General features: G+C 43.2%; 1 protein-coding gene across 3 annotated transcripts in view; it reads left to right on the top strand.

Annotated features, from left to right (window-relative positions):
* Window positions 1-25,336, top strand: part of atp10a (ATPase phospholipid transporting 10A) — a 351,086-nt gene that overhangs the window by 288,570 nt on the left and 37,180 nt on the right. For all 3 annotated transcript variants that reach the window (XM_059646782.1, XM_059646783.1, XM_048533506.2), the window contains 5 exons: window positions 598-850; window positions 3,479-3,696; window positions 4,358-4,552; window positions 7,339-7,894; window positions 21,888-21,991. In XM_059646782.1, the coding sequence (XP_059502765.1) occupies window positions 598-850; window positions 3,479-3,696; window positions 4,358-4,552; window positions 7,339-7,894; window positions 21,888-21,991 (1,326 nt within the window). The remainder of the gene's footprint in view (window positions 1-597; window positions 851-3,478; window positions 3,697-4,357; window positions 4,553-7,338; window positions 7,895-21,887; window positions 21,992-25,336) is intronic.

Here is a 25,336-nt window from a genome sequence, read left to right as displayed (position 1 = left end):
GTACAGACTAGGGGAATTAGCCATGGGAAATGCAGGGTTACAAGAATAGGTTGCTGTTTGGAGTATCAATGTGGATTCAATGGGCCAAATGGCCTGCTTCCACGCTGTAGGAATTCTGTGAAAGGAGAAAATAATCTAGATGATGTAAGAGAAGTCACAGCACTGAAGAAGATGCTGAGAGGAGTATGTCCTGGCTGATCTTGATTCCTCACTCAGCATCATGAAAGTAGATTAACTTGTTGTTATTCAAAGAGCTGTTTTTGGGATCTTGCTAAGTACAAATTTCTGCAGGATTTCCTGTGCAACAACAGCGACTGAATGTCAGAAGTACTTCTATGGCTTTAATGCACGTTGGGGTGCCCTGAGATCAAGAAAATGCACTAAGTAAATGCAAATTTTCTTTTAAAGTCGATCTATTCCCCTTTAACTGAACATGGATGATCTCCTTATCTTTCATTGACCTGACGTCAAGCTGACGTAGCAACATTGCTGAGCTGGAAAAGCGCTTTTTTGATTGGAAATCAGGTCGCTGTAATTCTAAAGGTAGAAATGTTTTGCTGTTATGTTGTAATAGTTTAATCAATTGTTTCATTGTAGGTGTTGATTCCAATCTCACTCTATGTCTCCATTGAGATTATTAAAATTTGCCAAGTGTTTTTCATCCATCAAGACGTGGACCTGTACGATGAAGAGACTGATTCTCGCCTGCAATGCCGGGCACTAAACATCACAGAAGACCTGGGACAAATACAGTATATTTTCTCTGACAAAACTGGAACACTCACAGAAAACAAAATGGTGTTCCGAAGATGTACAGTGGCAGGGGTTGAGTACTCTCATGACGCCAATGGTAAGTCAGGTTTGCTGCTCGTGTTAATAACTTTCATCCCTGCCTTAGCAAAGTGGCAACTAAGTGGAGAGACCATCTGGCTCCATGTGTGGCCCTACTACTTTTGTGCAGCACTGACAGATATGAATCTGTGTTTGATCTGTGGTCTGTTCTGAATGAGTTGATTCGAGCAGGGGACAAAGATGGGGTCATACGCAGACGTGTCCAGAGCCTGGTGACGAAGTATACATTACTGTCTTCCACTGATGTCTCTGTACACTGCTAGACGCGGGTGGAAAATAAATCGTTTTATTCAACTTGCTTTAATGGGCCAGTTTCTTACCCCACTTTGGAATGAGTATGTCATGACAATGCAGCCTCGGTGGAAAAGCCATTTCTGTAATAACCGTTATGTTGTAAATCCCATTGTGGTCACCTTTACCAGCTCAATGAAATCACAAAGAGAAGGCTTTATACAGGTATCATTTATCCCCATTCATCAGTGAAGGGAAGAGGTTATTGAAACAGCCTGAAAATCAGTGAAGTTGTAGAGTGGTTCTGTGCACCCAACAAAGAATCTATGACAAAACAGGCAATGTGTGAAATGGTGTGAAGCAAACAGTGATTATTGCTATACTTCACACTACCTTTTGTGCTATCAGCCTCAGAAATGTAGGCAATCTTACAATATCGATTGCGGCAGTGTATAGTTTATGGAAAATACAGTTCATGATATAGTTTGTATAGATTCTTCTGGTTAAAGCAATAACATCAGATCTTCTCCACAGTGCTGTGTAGAGTGTCCTCCACTGTGTAAAAAATGTATCTGCAGAGAGAATGCATTTTCGAAAGTGTGACGTATTAGATAGAACTGCATAATTTGTCCGTAAATTTCTTTTCTGATTTTGGGAGATCTGAGCTCTGTTCTTTCAAGTCGGAGATTAAGCTGAAGCTGGTGGTGCCGTGTTCAGATCGCACTTTGGTTACTGTGTTCACCATTGGTATAATGCGTTCAGTCTGGCCCTGGACAGATTATGGAAAAAGACAAGAAAGCTAAAGTCCTGTCATAGATGGGCTGAGCTATGAGAAATGATGTGGTAAACAAAAGAGTCTCTTCATCCTCAATAAACCCGTGTGAGAAGAGTTTATAGGGGATTAGGAGGTAAATAATAGGACCAGGAAAGTAAACCTGGAATAATTCTTTCATAAAAGCCAAAGCTGTAGAAGTTGTGCACACAGATTTTTGAAGGTGTAAGAGTATTGATAAAACTGAATTAAAACCGAAAAAACTGCCAATGTTGTAGATCAGAAACAAAACCAGAAATTGCCGGAAACAGTCAGCTGGTCTAGCAATAGTTGTGGAGAGAAATCAAAGTTTAACATTTCGGGTCAAGTGAGTTCTAAGGGAGAGTCACTGGACCCGAAATGTTAACTCTGATTTCTCTCCTTAGATGCTGCCAGACCTGCTGAGCATTTCCAGCAATTTCTGTTTATATTTATGTATTAATAAAACTGATTTCTAAAAAAAATGTCTAGGTCCCTTTATAAATGGAGACACAGTATAAAAACAAGAAATTTATGCTAGGCTTTTATAATAGTTTAAAATTCATTCATGAGATGATATCAGGATTTTAGTTACACGGGGAGACTCAGAAAGCTGGGTGTTTTACAGGATCATACCATAACTTCCTTCATCACCATCAGAAACACTGTTGTGGAGGCGTCAGTGTTGGACTGGGGTGCACAAAGTCAGAAGTCACACAACACCAGGTTATAGTCCAGTAGGTTTATTTGCAATCACAAGTTATCAGAGCGCAGCCCCTTCATCAGGTGAAGTGAAAGAGAAGACTGCACAGACACAGAATTTATGGGCAGAGAGATCAAGGGCAGGGACATCGAAAGATTATGCAAATAATGTGAGTGGAGTGTCGAATAATAAGTCTCTGCAGGCGACCAAGAGCGTTAGATGGTGTGAGTAATGTGTCCACAGCTGAATAATGAGCCAAGGGATGACCGAGAGTCTATTTAAGTGAGGCAAAGACAGAATTACAAAGATTAAAAATAATGTGGTGCTGGAGACAAACCAAATGTTTGGAACAACATGATATCATTTAGTCAGACTCTAGGTCATCCCTTCGCTCATTATTCAGCTGTTGACACTTACTACTCACACACCATTTAACACTCTTGGTCACCTGCAGAGACTTCTTATTTGACACTGCACTCACACCATTTGTATGATCTTTTGATTTCTCTGCCCTTCATCACTCAGTCCATAAATTCTGTATCTGTGTGCTTTTCTCTCATATCGCCTGATGAAGGGGCTACGCTCCAAAAGCTTGTCATTTCAAGTAAACATGTTGGACTATAGCCTTATATCATGTGACTTCTGACTTTGTCCACCCCAGTCCAACACTGGCACCTCCACAGCAGTGTTTCTGATGGTGATGAAGGAAGTTACAGTATAATCCTGGAAAATGCTCTGGGCAGTAGATTGCCCTAATGTTTTCAGCTCGCAGGGAATATGAAGAATTGCGAATAAATCAACAGAAGTATTATCTTATTTTAGTTTCTATGCCATGACATTTTTTCAGTGGTTTGAATTTATATGTTTGGCATTTTAATGTAAATACTTTATTCCTTGAACAGCAAAGAGATTGGCCATGTACCAAGAGCCTGACTCAGAGGACGAGGAATGTATGTCTAAATCAGGAACCATACCAAGGTGTGATAGCACGTCCAGTCATCAGAGTGCCAAATTTGTTCACCGAACCCAAAGCACTAAATCTCATCGGCGTACGGGCAGCAGGGCGGAAGCTAAGAGGGCCAGCATTCTCTCCAAACACACTGCTTTCAGCAGCCCGATGGTCAGTATGCATGGTACACCAAAGGTGGTTCGGGCTGCATCCTTTACAACAGGCCGGGCTCAATAGCTGTTCTGTGAGAATGGTGTACCTTGAAAGCTTTGCATTCTATGTTTACAGTTTAAGCCTGACGGAGTGTAGGAGGATGAGGGGGGTCACCCGATTGAAACTTACAGAACACTGAGAAGCCTGGATACAGTGGACGTGGAGAAGTTGTTTCCACTAATAGGAGACTTTACGATCCGAGGGCACAGCCTCAGGGTGAAGGGATGACCTTTTCAAGCTGAGTTGACATGAGGAGGAATTTCTTCAGCCAGAGGGTGGTTAATCTGTGGAACTCATGGCCGCAAAAGTCTGTGGAGCCAATTCTTTGAGTGTCTGTAAGACAAAGATAAATCAGAAAGGGGATTGAGGGTTATGGGGAGACGGCAGGACAATAGCACTCAGAAACATATCAGCTATGATGGAATGGCAGAGCATACTTGAAGGGCCAAATGGCCTAATTCTGCTCCTATATCTTATGGTCTGATGGCCTAAACTACGTAGTATGGCCTAAATGAGCTGTAGTCATATATTGTGCTGGGAGGTCGTTTGCATTTGGAGTGCACTGCAACACAGAATTTGTTGTCACTTTGTTGCCCCAAATGTTCCTTATTATCTCTAGGAAAAAGATATCACTCCTGACCCTCAATTATTAGAAAAGGTGAATGAATGTGCGAGTCAGCTGGAGGTTTTGAGACACCATGGTCACCCGTTGAGCCATTTGACCCCTGAACTATCGGACATCATTGACTTTTTTATAGCGTTGACTGTCTGCAACACTGTTGTGGTTTCATCTCCAAATCAGCCACGACACAAGGTATGTTCTACTCATTTGTCACCATCCTTTCTGCTTTGCACACAGATCTTTTCGAAGTATTGCATTGTCAAATTCACTTTTGGGTCTTTTCATAGAGCCTGAGGATGTTCTGATTTAGGACACATGAACTAGAATAAGGGTGCTTTCATTTTATGAAGCCTGCTGTACTATGTTTATTAACCATGATATCAGCCTCACAGCTACGCAGTCCGTACACATTACCAACAACAAGTTGAGGAACATGTAGAATGATTACAATACATTGGGTACTGTTGTAGAACAGAGTGACTGATGGATTCAAGTACATAATTCTTTGAAGTTTGTGTCACATGTAGATAGGTGAGTAAGATATTTAGCTTGCCTTCATTGCTCAGTCCTTGGAGTATGAGTTGGGAATCATTTTGAGGTTTTACAAGACACTGATGAGGTCTCTTCTTGAGTACTCTGTCCAATTCTGGTTGCCCTCTGAGAGAAAGGGTATTATCAATGGAGTTAGAGAGAGTTCAGAGAGATGTACCAGAGTGTTGTCAGTTATGGAAGGTTTGAGGTACAAAGAAAGGCTGGATAGGCTGCAATGTTTTTCTGTGGAGCATAGGACGTTGAGGGGTGAGTGTACAGAGGTTTATAAAATCCTGAGGGGTACGGATAGGGCTACCATTAGGTGTCTTTTCACTAGGACAGGGAGTTTCAAGACTAGGAGGCACAGTTTTAAGGTGAGGCGGTATTTTTAACACAGAATTGTTAGTGAGTGGAGTGAACTTCCTGAGGAAGTGGTCGATGCGGGGACAGTTACAACGTGTAAAAGATGCTTGGATAAGTACACGAATAGTAAAGGTTTGGAAGGGTATGGGCCAGGAGCAAGCAGGAGGACTAGTTTAGTTTAGATTATATGAAGCATGGGACTGGTTGGATTGAAGGTTCTAAGACCTATCGCTTTCTTGTTTAATTTGTCAAATGAATAGACATTGTCAAGGGAAAACAGGTCAAAGTCGTTATCAACGTCAAGGTAAACCAGTTTGGCTTGTGATAAGCTTTAAGTTCAAATTCTAAAGAAACTGTCAGTTTTCACATTTACTGACAAAAATGTTGTTCGCAAAGCTTAATATTTGATGAGTTCGCTTTGTAAAGCAATGCCTCTGAGCCAAACTCATGGAGTATGTTTATAAAGCCCCAAATTGTTTTGCCTCACATTTGTTTGGCTATTTTTAGTAATCAATGTCATTTTGCAATTTTTTTTAAATGAAAGTCTCAAGATTGGCTTTTCTCCTTTGTCCGACAGCTTTCTCCTCTCAGCTGAAGACTCACTGCAAATCCTCACGTAACTGTTTTCCTGCCAACTCCTCCTTCTGCCCTGGCCCCACCTCACTAAGAACTGTCCAATGTATGATTTTCAAGATGTGAGATGAGAGCGTTGGCAGGCTCTTTTCCTTCTTTAGCCTTTGGACAAACCCCTCCCGCAATGCCCCCAATCATTATGTCAAGGCCACCACAGTGTCTCCCCATATTATTCCAGCTGACGTCAGCTAATTTAGTGCAAAGCCATGGATCCTTTTACCTACGTGACATTTCTCTGAAGCTCCCACATGGGGGCATTGAACGATTGTTTCTCTTTGAAAACCCAGCCAAAGTCAAGAAGGTCACCAGAAAACTCTCTCGTCTGATGTTTCCAACGGTTCATTAGGGAAGAAGAGAGACAGAGAGAGTGTATGTTGAAAGATATTGGACCGTATTAGATGGTTAGATACTGATGGTGAGGAAAGAGAGGCCTAAAACACCTAGCTGGAAAAAAAGATAAAAAAAACTGCTTATTCTAATAGTCAAAGGGGGATGCTGGAGAAACTCAGTAGTTCTGTGGAGAGAGAAACAGAGCTAACATTTCAAATCCAATAAGGTTTCCTCAGAACTGAGTCGAACAAAGGGTTAACTGGTTTTTATTTAGTGTTTAGCTCACTCCCACATTTCTTCTAGGCATGTATAAGTTGAAGAAGTTTTGCTCTTCTCTGCAACAGGATTTCTGTAAAACAGTTCTGAGGAAGGGTCACTCGACCCAAAACGTTAACTTTGATTTCTCTCCCATAGATGCCACCGAACCTGCTGATCCTTTCCAGCAATTTCTGTTCCTGTTGCTGGAAGACTTGCTGAGATTTACCTGCATTAGCTGCGTTTGTTCACGAGTTCCAGCATCTGCAGTATTTTTGTATTTTCCTACCCGACCTGGCATGGAACAAAAGAGTAGGGTGAAAAGCTGTATTTACATCAAACTGCATAAAACTCCATTTTTGGTTCTGATAGGAACAGTATTAGAAGATAATAAAGTGTGGAGCTGGATGAACACAGCAGGCCAAGCAGCATCTCAGGAGCACAAAAGCTGACGTTTTGGACCTAGACCCTTCATCCAGCCTCACATTTTATTATCTTGGAATTCTCCAGCATCTGCAGTTCCCATTATCTCTGGAACAGTATTAGTTTCAGTTTGAATGTTTGGACACAGTAGTGCTGGTACTGCAAGCGACTTGTTTACTTGAAAGAAAAGACAAAGGCTTCAGGAGTGAAAACAGAAATTTTGGAAAAGCTTAACAGTTCTGGCAGCACCTGTGGAGAGAAATCACTTAACGTTTCGAGTCGAGTGACCCTTCCTCAGAACCTGCTGAGCCTTTCCAGAAATTTCTGTTTTTCTTTCTGATTTAAGGCATCTGCAGTTCTTTTGGTTTTTATTAAGGCTTCGGAGGCATTTCTCAGCCTTGGATATTTGCTGTTCTGATGACGTTTGTGTTAATTTTCTGCAGGCTCGCGTCCGATTTGAGCTGAAATCTCCAGTCAAGACTTTGGAGGATTTCATCAAAAGGTTTACCCCCAGTCGCCTGACTTCGGGTTCGAACAGCAGTAGCTCATCCAGCCTTTCCACGAGCAAGTCACTGTACAGGGTCTCGTCCAGCGCCATTTCCTCTCCTTCAGGAGATGTTACCTTACTGAAAATGGGCGAGGAGTTTGGCCGATCGTCCCAGAGGGAAAAGGGCGAGAGTGTCTCACGGCCAGGAGCAGTGAGAGACGGTGGGAAAGATGGAGAGCTGAGGTACGAGGCCGAGAGCCCGGACGAAGCGGCTCTTGTCTATGCAGCCAGGGCCTACAACTGTGCCCTGGTCGAGAGACTACCCGAGCAGGTGACCGTGGAGTTGCCGCATGTGGGAAAGTTAACCGTCGAACTCTTGCACACCGTGGGGTTTGACTCCACCCGGAAGCGGATGTCTGTTGTGGTGAGGCATCCACTGACCGACGAGATTGTCGTTTACACCAAAGGGGCAGATTCTGTCATTATGGACCTCCTTCAGCAGCCCTCTACAGGTATGCAGATATTTTCCCTTCTCTCTTCATATGCTAACTATTTCTCTTGACAACACAATGGTAGAAATATAGAGCTTTCTCCGTACTGAGGGGCAGTCAGACACGAGGCCATGTGCTGAGTTCTTCTTTGTTAAGGGTCACCTCCCTCCAAGCTCCAATATTCTGCCTACCTGTCACAAACTGGTCTTTCGCAACTCCACTTCACAGACTTTGCTAAATTAGAACCCTCTGTAGTATGCAGCCCAAAAGCACAAGCAGGTTTAAGCAAAATTTCAAACTGCCCTTTTGCAAAAAGACAATGAATTGCAAAATAACAAGTAATATTCTTGCAGGTCAAAAGTAAAACTTGGACCAAAATGGTGTCTTTGTATGGTGTTGTGCTTATAACTACAGTGAAACTGTCGGATTAAAGCTTAAATGTGGAATATAAACTATGGATACAAGGTAGAAGAGAAATTAGAATTGGGCTGAGTCACATGACAGCGTTTGAGCAAATTAACTATTTAGTATCTCGGGGATATGAGGAAGCAGACTGAACTGGAGGATCATTTACTTTGTATAGAGGAATGATGTTCTCTGTGCTTCATGCTCACTGTGTTGTAACTGTGCTAGAAAATAGTTACATATTTTTCCTTAGGCTGTGGCAATACATAAAACTGCAAATTCCAGAGGTCAAGACATTATCATATTCACAATTTTGCGGCAGCAACATTATGACACACTCATGAGAAAGTCCGATTTTCATTTTTTGGAACAATTGCAACTTAGAAGATATTCCTGATATCCCAACATATAGGGGAACCTTCAACACTACATTTCCACGATTGCCTCTTATGATAACAAAAGCCTTCTCGTCTCGTTTCACCTTTAGGAGCTGGGAGGATTTTAGTATCCTGTAATACCTTCCATGGAAGATCAACTCCAGTTATAAACAACTGCAAGCCCAAGTACTGATAAAAGCAAAATACTGGTGATCCTCAAACCAAACATGCAGAGAATACTGGAGGAACTTAGCAGTTCTGGCAGCATCTGTGGAGAGAGTTAATTTTTTGAGTCTAGTATGACTCTTCATCAGACCTGAAAGGTGCTGGAACATGTGTTCTTTTTTATGCCTTTGCTAGTCGTAGAGGATCGCCAAAAGGACATATGGTATATAGATCCAATAAAAAAAGACAAAGGGGAAAATAAAATAAAGAATTGCAGATGTTGGAACTCAAAATCAAAAACAAAAATTGCTGGAAAAGCTCAGCAGGCTTGTCAATGTCTATGAGAGAAAACAATGTTAACTTTTCAGGAACAAAAACAAAGTCGCTGGAAAAGCTCGGCAGGTCTGGCAGCATCTGTGAAGAGAAAACAGAGTTAACTTTTCAGGTCCAGTGACCCTTCTTCAGGCCCAATACAAACGACACAGGGATTATTATTGGTGGAGAATGAGAGAAAAAGATGTAAAATGTAGGCAAATTACACTGTGAAAAGGAGAGAATGAGTCCTTGCTACTAAGTACAAAGTAAACAAGATGCAGTTACAAAACAACTGTGGTGGAAGGAGAGGGGAGAGAGTGTAAGAAAAATGGAGGGAAAACTTAATGCAGTCAGTTTCTGAAGTTACTGAGTCCAATGTTAAGATCTCAAGGCTGCAAAATGCCTAAACAGAAAATGAGATATTGTTACATTGAACAAGGGTGTCCAAGGTTCTGGGAGGGCAGGCAGGAATGTGGAGTTGAGGCTACAGTCAGTTTTTATTGAATGGCGGAACAGGCTTTAAGGAACGGATTGGCTCCTCCTGGTCTGATCCATTTGTTCATATGCCAGGCAATGTCGGTGGCAAGGGAACCTGAGCTAACAACCGGACCCCTCAGCAGTACAGTTCCTGAAATAGAAGGCAGTTTGTTCCTATCTCCACTGTTTTTGTCTGCCTTGACTCACCAATTCATCGTTTTGAACACTTAATTCACATTGGCCATCCAGCATCAAGTAAATGTCATAGTGAACTTCTGTGTTGCTAAAATGAGTGGATTCCGCGAGTGTTCCGGCCAGAATTCCTCCTTGACCTCAAACGAGAGTTACTTATTTGGTTGAGATTCGTGGATGTTAATGTATCATCTTCACTGAGATAAGAACAAATGTCTTCACCCAAAAAGAAGTGAGGAATTCTCTGCCACAGAAAGCAGTTAAAACCTAAACATTAAATATTTCCAGGGAGGAGTGGATGTAGTTCTGAGCACTAAAGGGATCAAAAAGTGTAGGAAAAAGTTGGGAACGCTGTACTGAGTTGAATGATCAGCCATGATAACATTGAATGGTGGAGCAGGCTTGAAGGGCTGAATACCCTACTCCTCGTAGAATCCCTACAGTGGGGAAATGGGCCCTTCGCCCCAACAGGTCCACGCCAACCCATGAAGCACTCCAATCAGACCCATCCTGATATAACTCACCTAATCAACGCATTCCTGGACACTGTAGGCAATTTAGCATGGCCAATCCACCTAGCTTGCACATCTTTGGACTGTGGGAGGAAACTGGAGCACCCAGAGTAAACCCACAGAGAATGTGCAAACTCCACGCAGATAGTTGCCCAAGGGTGGTATTAAACCCAGGCCTCCGGTGCTGTGAGGCAGCAGTGCTAACCACTGAGCCACCGTGCCGCCCTAAATGAATTCTAAGAAGGGTCTAGGCCCGAAACGTCAGCTTTTGTGCTCCTGAGATGCTGCTGGGCCTGCTGTGTTCATCCAGCCTCACATTTTATTGTCTTGGAATTCTCCAGCATCTGCAGTTCCCATTATCTCTATGAAGGAATACTCCTGTTTTATATATTTCTATATCAATTGGTTGCCTTATTTGCTTGCATAAATAATACCTTGAGACCTCCTTAGAAAGTAACAAAATACTAAATAAATGTAAAACTTTTAGAACATAGAACAATACAGTGCAGAACAGGCCCTTCGGCCCTCAATGTTGTACCGACCTGTGAACTAATCTAAGCCCCTCCCCTGACACTATCCCATCATTATCCATATGCTTAACCAATGACTGTTTAAATGCCCCTAATGTGGCTGAGTTAACTACATTAGCAGGCAGGGCGTTCCATGCCTTTACCACTCTCTGAGTAAAGAACCTGCCTCTGACATCTGTCTTAAATCTATCACCCCTCAATTTGCAGCTATGCCCCCTTGTACAAGCTGAAGTCATCATCCTCGGAAAAAGACTCTCACTGTCCACCCTATCTAATCCTCTGATCATCTTGTATGTCTCTATTAAATCCCTTTTTAGCATCCTTCTCTCCAAAGAGAACAGACCCAAGTCCCTCAGCCTTTCTTCATAGGGCCTGCACTCCAGACTAGGCAGCATCCTGGTAAATCTCCTCTGCACCTTTTCCAATGCTTCCACATCCTTCCTGTAATGGGGCGACCAGAACAGCACGCAATATTCCAAATGAGGCTGCACTAGTGTTTTGTACAGTTGCAGCATTACATCACGGCTCTGGAACTCAATCCCTCTACCAATAAAACCTAACACACCGTAAGCCTTCTTAACAGCCCTTTCAATCTGGGTGGCAACTTTCAGCGACCTATGTACATGGACACCAAGACCCCTCTGCACATCTACACTCCCAAGAAACTTTCTATTGACCCGGTATTCTGCCTTCCTATCATTCTTGCCAAAGTGAATCACCTCACATTTATCCGTATTAAATTCCATTTGCCACCTTTCGGCCCAATTCTGCAGTTTATCCAAGTCTCCCTGCAACCTGTAACATTCTTCCACACTGTCCACCACTCCACTGTGTCTTCTGCAAACTTACTAACCCATCCACCCATGCCTGCTTCCAAGTCATTTATAAAAATGACAAACAGCAATGGTCCCAAAACAGATCCTTGAGGCGCACCACTAGTAACCGGACTCCAGGCTGAATACTTCACCTTTCCTTCCATTCCAATGACCTTATAAAAAGAAGATTCTTGTGTTGGCTCTAAATTCGATCTTGACATTCAGACTCAATTGTTGCTACTAGCCAGGATTTCATGCATTGAGAACCATGTCTGTAGAAAACAGTAGAAACGTATATCACACTATACAGTCCAATGGCTGATCATTTCTGGTGGACTGTCAGCTTAAGGAACTGATTTGAAGAAGCAGAGATAACAAGGTGTAGAGCTGGATGAACACAGCAGGCCAAGCACCATCAGAGGAGCAGGAAAGCTGACATTTTGGGCCTAGACCCTTCTTCAGAAACCATTTGACGAAGCAGACTGTTTTTACTACAGGTGAGATGACTGCAACAGGAAATGCTCAGAGGAAACTGCACAGATCAGCCCAGTCATTTTCGTACTTTTTATATTGCACATCACTGATGAGCTAGACACAAGTTGAGAACACTTTACCAGATTTGGGATAAGATCTCTGAAGATTCTCAGAAGAGGAGAGGGAAATGTGAACCTTTAAAGATTATCGAAAAGTACAAGAAAGAAGCTTCAGCACAGTCATCAAAGTTGTGCATATCTGAACGGGAAATAATAAGGTGTATTTTAAAAATAAATTTAAGAATGTATCATTTGCCCCACTCTTTGGTGTGCAGAAGAGAGACGGGCTTTGCTGAAGAAGCACCCAATAGAAGCAACCTATTTCTGTGTAAAGCTTGCTTTTGTCAAGATACTTATTGGCTGTGTGAATTCTTAACAGCCAGTAAATTGAGTTGGTTTGTTGTAAATCAGAAATGAAGTTCAGCTCGACATCAAAAACCCCACTCAGTTTTACAGGAAATAGTATGTATGCGTGTCTCTGCATGAATGGTTTGCTAATTAAACAGGTCCCGATAAGGAACATAGGAGTTATGAGCAAACCTGCTCCCCCATTCAGTACAATCTAGTTGTAGTCCCAATACCACTTTCCCCCATGCACCCATGGTCTTTGTCTCCATTAGCTGGTAAAAGTCTATCCAACCTTGCCTTGAATAAATTCAATGAAATAGCCTCTGGCATTCTCCAGACAAGTGATTTTCTAATCAAGCTGTTCAGAGATTTTATTAGTGATAACAATGTGTAGATCAGAGGAGCAGGGAAGCTTTTCTGCTCCTCTGATGCTGCTTGGCCTGCTGTGTTCATCCAGCTTTACACCTTGTTATTTCAGATTCTCCAGCATCTGCACTTCCTACTATCAGAGATTTTATTACATGCCTTTGGAGCAGGTGGGACTGGAATCAAAGCCTTGTGACCTTACCACTGTGCCAAAAAAGCGCTCCCATGCTTTTATATTCCACTTCCTTTTCAATGAACACCAATATTCCATTTGCCTTTTCTAACTGCTTGAACACTAACTATTTCTGAATAATGTACCAGGACGGACAGATCCCTCTGTACCTAAGAGCAATTGCTTTCCATTTAAATGAAATGCTGCTGTTACATTCTTCCTGACACAGCAGACATGTTCCCATTTACTCACATTACACTCCACCTGCCAATTTATTTTATCCACTCACTCAACCTATCTATCTCACTTTGCACACCTCCATCTCCTCTTGAGAGCTTATCATCATCGCGGAATCCCTACAATGTTGCAGCAGGCCCTTCAGCTTGACAAATCCACACTGACCTTCAGAGCGTCCCACCCAGACCCATCTGCATAATCCACCTCATCTACATATCCCTGAACACTTGGGGAAATTTAGCATGGCCAATCCACCTAGCCTGCACATCTTTGGACTGTGGGAGGAAACTGGAGCACCCGGAGGAAACCCACACAAACACAGGGAGAATGTGCAAACCCCACACAGACAGTGGCCCAAGGCTGGAGTTGAACCCAGGTCCCTGGTGCTGTGAAGCAGCAGTGCTAACCGCTGAGCCACTGTGCCGCCCCTGTAGAATGTCAGGAGTGGGATGTATACAGGTGTATAATGTTTCCTGTAACTTGTTACATTACCTTAAAGATTCTTGTGTAGCCATACATGCATCTTAAAAAGTGCACCACCTGTATGGTCTGAAAATGATATCTATTTCAAGCCCACCAACTCCCACAGCTACCTAGAATACACCGCCTCTCACCACCTTCCTGCAAGAATGCCATCCCTTATTCCCAATTCCCTTCCCTCCCTGGTGTAGACAGGCAGGAACTTCCCCCTTGTTGGAGGGATCAATGACCAGGGGCTTAGATTTAAAGTAAAGGCCAGGAGGTTTAGAGGGGCTGTGGGGTGAAGCCCTTTCACTGAGTTGGTGTTTGGAATCTGGAACTCATTGCTTGTCAGATTGGTAAGGGCAGAGCCTTCATGACGTTGAAGAAGTATTTGGATGTGAACTTGCAATGGCAAGGCTATTGGCCATTTACTGGAAAATGGGATTAGAATAGTTAGGTGCTCGGTTTGACCAGCACAGCCTGGATGGGCCAAAGGGCCTTTTCTGGGCTGTCGATCTCCCTGACTGTCTGACTCTACCAACTAAGAAACCAATGCCCGCAGTTGGGTTTTGGCCTTTGTTATTTTGTGGTGGAAAGCACTATTGTTCTGAAATTTTTATTTCTTTATTTTTCTCATTTTTATTTCCTCAGAATTTGTTGAATCTGTACCTCTGTACCTAAGAAGGTGCCATAAGTGGCGACTTGTAAACTTTTCACTTTCTTCACATGAGTGCTTGTGACAGTAAAACTAATTCAATTCAGTTCATCCATTGAAGCTCTCAGGACTCTGTAACACTTGCTTGGAGCTAATGGAAGTTTTGCATGTGATTGATACTTCAGACACTTGAGCAACTTGGAACCCTAGCACAATATAAAAGAGAACTCAGTTTTCTGTTCCTGTCCGTTCAGTCATGGTCTCTCTGCACCTCTCTCATCTCTCCATTCACTTTAGCAGCTGCAAACTAGGTGAACTGTGCCTCATTTTGCTCTCAGGCCTTCCCATTCCAAATCAGACTGCTTCCTTCTGTTGTGCAAACGTTTTCCTTACCATGCACTTGGCATTCCTCTAGATTCCCTATCCCCAGTAATATGGTGACAGTGTTGCGCATAGGCTGGTGATATTGTGGTGTTAACCAGATCGCTGATGTGCAGAGGAATTTCAACATCCTGTTGCCTCTTAGATATCTTTCTAACGTGTATTTCACAGCTCATCTTTTTTCATTCTCAGCAAGCTCTTAGCCACTGTTCTTCACCACTTTTCTACAGTGGCGATGAGAATTTATGACTCTCACCTTTCACCTCTTGGTCTCCATTTGGCTTTGCCGTGCCACTCCCCCTCTGTAATAGCAACCTCGAGCGCTTTTTGAAGGTGTTATTCATAGAGGGAGGGAAGATGCAGCTGCTGGAGATCTGAAATTATAGAGGGAAAGTGATGATCAGCTTCAACAGGTCAGCCAGGACCTGTCGGGGGTGTCAACTTCATGTTTGAGTCGTCGGTTCATTTAGTCGGTGAAATTTCAACCACTTGCCCACTCCTTCTTGTCTGCTTGGTGGGGTCGGTGGGATCTGAGAGTGAGAGGTGAATGTGAGATTGGAGAGACACGTTGAAGACATTTCTCAGGGTGACTGCATAACCTATCCTAGCCAGAAGCCACATGACACCAGGTTATAGTCTGACAGGTTTGTTTGAAATGACAAGCTTCCCGAGCGCTGCTCCGTCATCAGGACTTCACCCGACAAAGGAGCAGTGCTTTGAAAGCTTGTGATTTCAAATATACCTGTCAGACTATAACCTGGTCCAGAGATAATAGGAACTGCTGATGCTGGAGCATCTGAGATAACAAGGTGTGAAGCTGGATGAACACAGCAGCAGACCAAGCAGCATCAGAGAAGCAGGAAAGCTGATGTTTTGGGACTGGACCCTGGTGTCATGTAACTTCTGACTTTGTTCACCCCATTACAACACAAGCACCTCTACATCGTAAGGTATCCCACAGTGAAAGGTGTTCAGGGTCCTGGAGATGGCTAGCTGTGATTCAGTTTCACAACCCCTTTTTATTGGTTCCCCCTTTCTCCCAGGCTGATCGATGCCTTTACTTTAATTAAACGAGAAGTGTATTTGTCCCAGCCGTAGAAGAGCCATTAATTCTGTCTGTAAAGCAAGTGCTTCACTGACAACACATTTTGAAACACACTGGTGTGCATGTGGTTTGCTTGGGACGGCATGCTTTAGAAAACTGCATTTGCTGTGATTCGTGAATTCAGTTGTGACTGTGAGGCTCCAGAAATCTTACGGCTTTGCTCAATATAAATATTAATGACAAACATTCTCCTAGGGATGTAAACAGGAATCTGGTAGAAATTTCATCTGCATGAGACCCCTGGTTACTTAGAGACAGCCTGTGTAGTGTTGTGATGACACCCTGAGGATTTTGGAAGTAACTCTGAAGCATTCACAGTGCTAACATAAGCAACAGTTAGACCTATAGGCATATCTTGTTTCAATATTCAATATTGTGGCTTTACAAATTGGGTTGCATTTACATGTTAATAAGTTTTGACAACAGTGAACTGAAGGATCCTTGAACAAACCTCTGAGCGAAAAGGAAATGATGTCAGTGCACTAGCTGCAGCTTTCAGTCCTGATACTCATACAGTGTGTGAAAGTTTGTTCAGTCTCATATTCTTTAGCCCTCCTTGTTAATCACTTTGTTGTTCCACTGGGAAATCAATATCAATGTTGTAGTGAATGAATAAGTTGTAAAAAAATTAAATCTCCATTCTGGTGCCTTGGAATCTTGATAGATAGCGTTTTAAGAGTGTCCCCAGGGTTTCATCATTAACTCTCTGCCTGACTCCACGTTATAGAACATAGAACATAGAACATAGAACAGTACAGCACAGAACAGGCCCTTCAGCCCACAATGTTGTGCCGACCATTGATCCTCATGTATGCACCCTCAAATTTCTGTGACCATATACATGTCCAGCAGTCTCTTAAATGACCCCAATGACCTTGCTTCCACAACTGCTGCTGGCAACGCATTCCATGCTCTCACAACTCTCTGCATAAAGAACCTGCCTCTGACATCCCCTCTATACTTTCCACCAACCAGCTTAAAACTATGACCCCTCGTGCTAGCCATTTCCGCCCTGGGAAATAGTCTCTGGCTATCAACTCTATCGATGCCTCTCATTATCTTGTATACCTCAATTAGGTCCCCTCTCCTCCTCCTTTTCTCCAATGAAAAGAGACCGAGCTCAGTCAACCTCTCTTCATAAGATAAGCCCTCCAGTCCAGGCAGCATCCTGGTAAACCTCCTCTGAACCCTCTCCAAAGCATCCACATCTTTCCTATAATAGGGCGCCCAGAACTGGATGCAGTATTCCAAGTGCGGTCTAACCAAAGTTTTATAGAGCTGCAACAAGATCTCACGACTCTTAAACTCAATCCCCCTGTTAATGAAAGCCAAAACACCATATGCTTTCTTAACAACCCTGTCCACTTGGGTGGCCATTTTAAGGGATCTATGTATCTGCACACCAAGATCCCTCTGTTCCTCCACGCTGCCAAGAATCCTATCCTTAATCCTGTACTCCGCTTTCAAATTCGACCTTCCAAAATGCATCACCTCGCATTTATCCAGGTTGAACTCCATCTGCCACCTCTCAGCCCATCTCTGCATCCTGTCAATGTCCCGCTGCAGCCTACAACAGCCCTCTACACTGTCAACGACACCTCCGACCTTTGTGTCGTCTGCAAACTTGCTGACCCATCCTTCAATTCCCTCGTCCAAGTCATTAATAAAAATTACAAACAGTAGAGGCCCAAGGACAGAGCCCTGTGGAACTCCACTCACCACTGACTTCCAGGCAGAATATTTTCCTTCTACTACCACTCGCTGTCTTCTGTTGGCCAGCCAATTCTGTATCCAAGCAGCTGAGTTCCCCTGTATCCCATTCCTCCTGACCTTCTGAATGAGCCTACCATGGGGAACCTTATCAAATGCCTTACTGAAGTCCATATACACCACATCCACAGCTCGACCCTCATCAACCTTTCTAGTCACATCCTCAAAAAACTCGATAAGGTTTGTAAGGCATGACCTACCCCTCACAAAGCCGTGTTGACTGTATTTGATCAAGCCATGCTCTTCCAGATGGTCATAAATCTTATCCCTCAGAATCCTTTCTAACACCTTGCAGACGACAGACATGAGACTTACCGGTCTATAATCGCCGGGGATTTCCCTATTTCCTTTCTTGAAGAGAGGAATTACATTTGCCTCTCTCCAGTCCTCAGGTACGACTCCAGTGGAGAGCGAGGATGCAAATATCTTCGCAAGTGGCGAAGCAATTGCATTTCTCGCTTCCCAAAGCAGCCGAGGACAAATCTGATCCGGGCCTGGCGACTTGTCAATCTTAATGTTTGACAAAATTTTCAGCACATCAGCTTCGTCTATCTCTATCCATTCCAGCATGCACACATTCCTTCCACTACCTTTGAACATCACACGTCAGAGATCCATGTTTAGTATTGTAAGTGATTGAAAGCACTTTTCCAATCTTGCTGGTGCCCACAAGAACATCTGCAGCTCTTGAGCTCTGCATTCCTCGCTTCCAATTTACAACCTAACACCAAACTGTGTCAGGCTCATGGAAATATAGCATGTTACAGCTTAGAAGGAGGCTATTTGGCCCAACAGTTTAGCCTCGTTTACCCTCAAAACCATGCAAATTACTGCTTAGTAAGTACCAGTCTGATTGCCTGGTTGTAAGATCTGCCCTCAGGTCATGTTCAAGTTCTGACCGGGCCTCTATGTTTGGGGATGGGGATCAGGAAATTGACCCTCTTCTTCTTTTGCTAGTTATTTTAAGTCACTGACCTCTTACTATGGTGCCACTTGCGGGATATGAAATCCACTGGTTTTATTTACCAAAAAAGATTTCCTCCAACATATCTCCTCTTGAGCTTCTCCAATTCCACCCAGTCAGTGGGGAGGTCCGATAGGTGACCACAGTGACTTTAGGGAGGAATTGGATGATTGGAACCTGCCCCCTGAAAATCATTAATGAACTATTTGTGGGTGCAGTATCTGACTGCAGTTATCAATGATACATTATCCAATTGAAGCAGTATTAGGAACATTAAGTATCGAACATAGAATCCCTGCAGTGTGGAAGCAGGCCATTTGGCCTATCAAGTCTACACTAATCCTCCAAAGAGCATCCCACCCCCCCCCCCCCCAACAACTTATCCTGTAACCCTGCATTTCGCATGGCCAATCTACCTAACCTGCACATCCCCGGACTATAAGAGGAAACTGAAGACCAGGAGGAAACCCACACAGACATGGAGAGAACACACAAACTCCACATAGACAGTCACCCGAGGATGGAATTGAACCCTGATCGCTGGAACTGTGAGGCAGCAGTGCTAACCCCTGAGCCACTGTGCCCAAGTTTAGGTCTTGGTTTGAAATCCTTTGAGTTTTTCCTCTTTTGGAGGTAACCATCAAAATAATGACTTTTTTGGTAAGTAAATGACTTTCATTTACAATGCAATATAGAGCATGTGGGATGTGATAGTAATAACGAAAGGGGTATGTGCATTCAATTAATTCATTCTTGCATGTTGCCTAAACTCCAAGTATCGCAATTGGATTTCTGCTTGATCTCCTTTGTATGTATTTTGAAATTTGTGTTTATTTTGCGGCTAACCCGTTGCTGTATTTATCTTGGCATTATACGTAGCCTGATGTATTTGACAATGATGTGGTGCATTAGTTATAAGCCATGTTGAGGTAGAACAGAAAGGACAGAGCCGGTGTTGATCTGAAAGCTAGGGGTAGGGCAGAGTATCGAACGTGGTTGTACTGGGGACACATCTGGCAGTGTCTCTGTTCTGTAATTTGTGGTTAACCACAGCACGACGGCCTCATTCAATTTGATTACAAACCACCCCATTATCTAATCACAGTTTAGTTTAGGTGCCCGTGTGCTGTTCGTGCTCTATACTTATATGTCATGCAGTCAAATATGAGGTCTTGTGCTCTCTCAGGTTCCCTGGGCAGATTTCAATGTCCCCTCCCACCCCAAAAAAAGGGTGCTTGTTTCATATGTGGGGGCACTGTCTACTCTTCGCATCCACACGATTAATTTCAGGGTGGGCAGCCTTCCCCTGTCTCACTGCTGCTGCTGGTAGTCACCCAGAGGCAGTGTGGGGGGAGTCATCGCACAGGAGAAGCTTACCCTATTGAATTCGCTTGCGAGGTTCTGAGGATGGTTCAGGGAGCCAACATCCACAGAAGCTGCCCCCACCCTGTCTTTTGACCAGCATGCCCACTCGTACACCCACCCACCCACCCTCCAATCACTCCCCATCCCTCCAATCACTCCCCATCCCTCTGTCACACTCCATTGGCCTGATGCCCTTCTTCTGAGCAGCATGGTGCCTCAGTGGTTAGCACAGCACCAGGGACCCGGGTTCAATTCCACCCTCGGGCAACTGTCTGTGTGGAGTTTGCATATTCTCCCCATGTCTGCGTGGGTTTCCTCCGGGTGCTCCGGTTTCCTCCCACAGTCCAAAGATGCGCAGCCTAGGTGGATTGGCCATGCTAAATTGCCTGTGGTGTCCAAGGCTGGGTTATGGAGAATGGGGGCGGTTCTGGGTGGGTTTCTCTTGAGAGCGACTGTACGGACCCGATTAGCTGAATGGCCTGCTTCCACACTATAGGGTTCCATGATCCAATGAGTGCAGTGCCATCAGCTATCACTGTTCTTAGCAATGCCAGCACCAATGGAAAGATTCCAATGGGTATGTGAGGATTTGTGGTTCTGGGGTCCTTATTCTAAGGGAGTAGGCCCAGCGTTGGCCACTTCAATGTCTAACTATTACTAGCATGTCTGCACCTCAAACATCAAATTCCACCCATACTTCTGATTCCATGAATTGCGAGCTGCCACATTTTGTTGGCTAATTTCCACAGTTTGGCATGAACTTCACAAAGCAGTTTTTCACTTAAGCTTTCAAATATTTTCCATGAAATTGCTGTTATTTGTCATAATGGCTCATTAAACACAGAATGAAGTACGCTTATTAACAGTGTATGTGTATCCTTTCAAGATGTGATGGGTCAATAACTGTCGATCAACCTCCAGTGATCCAAAATTTCATCCAAAACCTGCCCCCATATATAAGGGGTGTGTAGCGTATGTAAAAGGCACTATTCAAATGCACATTGTGCTTAAAACTCAAAGATTCACCCCATCTTTTGGTGCAGTTCAATTGAAGCATGTTCCAATGTAACATAAACTTTATCGTAAAAGTCATGCTGTAATTTAATTAGTGCGTGTGAACAACATTGAAAGTGAATTTTGAAAAGAGGTGTGTGGATAAGTTTAAAATGGAAAAATAACTTTCTACTAGGACGCGATCCCAATGGCTGCATGTGCCTCCTAGGAGGCTGATGGGTGCGCTCTTGTCAGACCCAAAAGCTCTTCCAGCCATGCATTAAATCGAAAGAAATATTTGTGGTTTGAAAGAATGTGAAGAAGCTCCAATGTTGCCAGAGACACCTGGCATGGCTGTGCTTTCCTCAGACAACAACTGAGTGACATATTGCCACCATTGCCTGAATTAGAATTGAACAGTAAGCACCACTGCTTGGTGGGGAGCTGTACACCTTGTCACGAGTTTGAATTGTGACTTTTCGTTCAATGAGACCCACACATCCTTCACTGGGATTGATCATTCGGAGCACGGCCCTTGGGTGAGAACACAGTACAAAGTGGCTGTGACAAAACTCTGTCCTAAAAACGTGTGTTTCACATGGAGCAGTTTCACATTGTGACTGCCTGAGCCCCGGCCCTACTCTAATCATGTTCCAACTCGAGACAACAGCTAATGTATTGAATTTTGGTGGCTCCAGAGAGTTGGGCAAGCAACCTGACAGAAAGTTATGTGTCTTGGATGTGTAGAATAATTAGATTAAAATCATTTCCCCTGACTTCTTTCAACATTCCATTATTTTTCTAATGTTTTGAGTTTTACTGTCTTTGCTATTGAACCGAATTGACTTTTTCTTTCTTTCGTTCCAACTCTTAAGAGATGAGCACAGGGAAACGCGCAAGGAAAATCCGAAACAAAACACAGAATTATCTAAACCAATACGCCACTGATGGACTCCGGACGCTGTGCATAGCCAAGAGGGTGTGTATTTATTAATAAGCTTGAAGGACCTGTTTAAATGTTCTCCTTTATTCTGTCATATGTTAGTATGGTTATCGCTGCTGTAGCTTTCTCTTGGTGTCCATGATGAGGCCTTAGCAACCAGAGGTATCATACTTTTGCCCCTTTTCCCCTTCGGCCTCCTTCTGCGTTAATATCAGCGTTAACGCTTCGGGTCCGGTGATCCTTTCTCAGAACTGTCCAAGCCAAGCTTTTCCAGCAACTTCTGTTTTTATTCCTGATTTACAGCATCTGCGGTTCTTTCATTTTTTATTTTGCAAGATCCCCATCCATCTCCCATATCCACTGATCAACCCTAACCTGCTGTCCTTCAGGAAGATAGTTGCTGAACCACAAACCCATAGCAGAGGAATGACCAAGTCCCATGGAGTGTTTATTACTATAATCCTGCAGTAGGAACAGTCTGAAGCTGTTGTCTTGAATGCAGCAGATTCCTTTATTAATAGTTGTCTGTAAAACCATAAAATGTAGGAGCAGAAGTAGGCCATTCAGCCCTCCAGGGCTTCTCCAGTATTGAATGAGATCATGGCTAACCTGTTAATCCCCAACTCCACGAACCTGCCTCTTCCCATAATCCATGATTGCAACACTGATTAAAAATCTGTGTGTTTCACCCTTGAATATACGTAACACATCAGCCTGGACAACCCATTGTGATAAATAATCCCACAGATTAACAACCCTGTAAGAGAAGAAATTTCACCTCATCTTTCTCTTAAATGTACCAAGATATAGCCTTTGGGACCTAGACACTTCCATAATGGTAAATAACCTTTAAGCATCTAGCTTCTCAAGTCCTTTAAATACGTTGCATGCTTTAATAAATCATAGAGTCATAGAGATGTACACCACGGAAACAGACCCTTCGGTCCAACTAGTCCATGCTGAGCAGTTATCCGAAATAAATCTAGTCTCATTTGTCAGCATTTGGCCCATATCCCTCTAAACCCTTCCTATTTATGTAGCAATCCAGATGCCTTTTAAATGTTGTAATTGTACCCACCTCCACCACTTCCTCTGGCAGCTTGTTCTATACAGGCACCACACTCTGCATGAAAATGTTAATCCTCAGGTCCCTTTTAAATCTTTGCCCTCTCATCTTAAACCTATGCCCTCTAGTTTTGGACCCCACTATCCTGTGGAAACGACCTATGCTATTCACCCTAACCATTTCCAAAAGGTCACCCCTCAGCCTCCAAGGGAAAATAGCCCCAACCTATTCAGTCTCTCCTTATAATCAAATCCTCCAACCCTAACAACATCCTTGAAAATCTTTTCTAAACCCTCTGATTCTTCTTAATTTCAACAAGTGAATGTCTGATCCGCACAATCTCCTCAATCTCCACATCTGATATCAGCCTAGTCATCCATCTCTGGACTGCTTCAAATGCCACTATATCTTTCCTTAGATAAGGGGCCCAAAACTCTTCACAGTAAGTGCTGTGACTTGTCCTAATGGCCTTGTGTAGTTTTAGCAAAACCTCTGTAACTCTATAGTCCATTCCCTCGTTCAACAAAGGCCAGCACTCCATTTCCCTTCCCTTTCACACCCCATTGCCTATCTTCAATGTGAATAGCCACCACCAGCCAATTGGTGAATCCCATTTGCTGCCACTATTTTTAGATGCATCAATGGCAGTGTTGGGCAGACAGCCGCTTTCTGATTGGCTAAGCTTTAATCAATACAGTTTTTTACAGCCCTCATGCACCATCCCATGCGGGACTGACGAATACACTGTAGCCACTCCAGACAAACATGAAGCATTTTTATTCAAATTGCTTCATTGTGTAAACAGGATGGAATCAGAACAAGAGAAGCTAATGTAACTCCAGTGACATAAAAGATCAGTAATCAATACTGCAATGTATTATCACCAGTCCCTTTTAGCTGTCTTCTCAAGGAATTGCTCACCTTGGCACCACCACTTTATTAGCAGAGGCCCTGTTTTACTTCAGGTATGCTCTGATCAATTTCTGTTCTTCCAAGAAGCTTAATCACTTTGTACCTGTATTGTTGAGATCTATGCTGTGTACAATCAACTGCAGGTCAGCACGGTGGCTTATTTGATAGTACTGCTGCCTCGCTGTGCCTGGGACCCTGCGTCTGCAGTGTTCTCATCTGGGTGCACCGGTTTCCTCCTACAGTCCAAAGATGTGCATGGCCGTGCTAAATTAACCAGAGTGTCCAGGGATGTGCAGGATTAGTGGAGTAGCCTTGGGAAATGCAGGGTTAAAGGGATAAAGGGACAAGTCCAGGTGGGATGCTCTCTCGAGGGTCAGGGACTTGATGGGCTGAACGGCCTGCTTCCGCAGTGTGGTGTTTCTATGAATTTGAGGTGGGCAAAAGCTGTAAATTCAGACGCAGTGCTTAATTTTATAACCAGGTGGCAGAAAAAGAATCTTTCTCATGAAGCAACCTTAAAGTTATTTTCTTGATTTTTTTTAATATTCAGTTTTGCTCAATAGCAAATTAGAGAAGAAAACAAAGACACTTAAAAATTTAAACTACTGCAGAACAGCCACAGCCTGAGGTAAAGAAAACATGAATGAGAGACATTAACTTAAAAAAAAGGGTTAAAATGAGGGACAAACTGGTGAGTAAGGGATATTCATTTGTTCTTTTTCCATGTTTAATTGGTAGCTTCATTTTTTCCATCTTTGGAATCTGTTCTAGAAACAAGGCCAAACTTCTCAGAAGAAAGGATTTTTCAAAGATATTTTGTTTGGAAATCTGGCTCGAGAGTGGCGCAGGTTCCAGAATGTTTCTGTCATGGAAAATTCCTTCTGTAAGCAGTTATGTATTGCTGTCCAACCTAAACGTATGGGGCATGAATAGGTTGCTTTCTCCAAAGCACTGATTAATCAAGGAAAAATAACTCTGGTACTACCAAATGAACACCAGCATCACCATACAGACTGCTTAGTCTTAAGACTAAGAATAAATACTAACTACTAGCTTTGCTAATGATGCATACATCCTCAGATTTAATTTTTAAAAATTGGTAAATAAACCAATATAATGGCAGTTTGGAATGATCTGTACATGATAGTACATAACCACCTTGTTGACAATGATATTAGATAGTTTTCATGTAAAACAAATACAGGGGTTGGATGTAAATCAGGACTAGAGACAGGGAAACAAAACGATGGAACAAAAAAAAATGTGAAACCAAAATTGTGCTGTACAATCTGTAAGGAGAGAGAAACGGGTGGACGTTGGGAATATATTTTGTAAATATAGACCATACGTAGACCTGAAGCAAATAATTTCTGCCAAAGTGATGAATCAAACTGTGAACTTGA

Source organism: Stegostoma tigrinum, chromosome 6, assembly GCF_030684315.1.
Source record: "Stegostoma tigrinum isolate sSteTig4 chromosome 6, sSteTig4.hap1, whole genome shotgun sequence".
Classification (NCBI taxonomy): domain Eukaryota; kingdom Metazoa; phylum Chordata; class Chondrichthyes; order Orectolobiformes; family Stegostomatidae; genus Stegostoma; species Stegostoma tigrinum.
The sequence above is the reverse complement of the archived record's forward strand: the minus strand, read 5'-3'. Positions and strand labels throughout refer to the sequence as shown.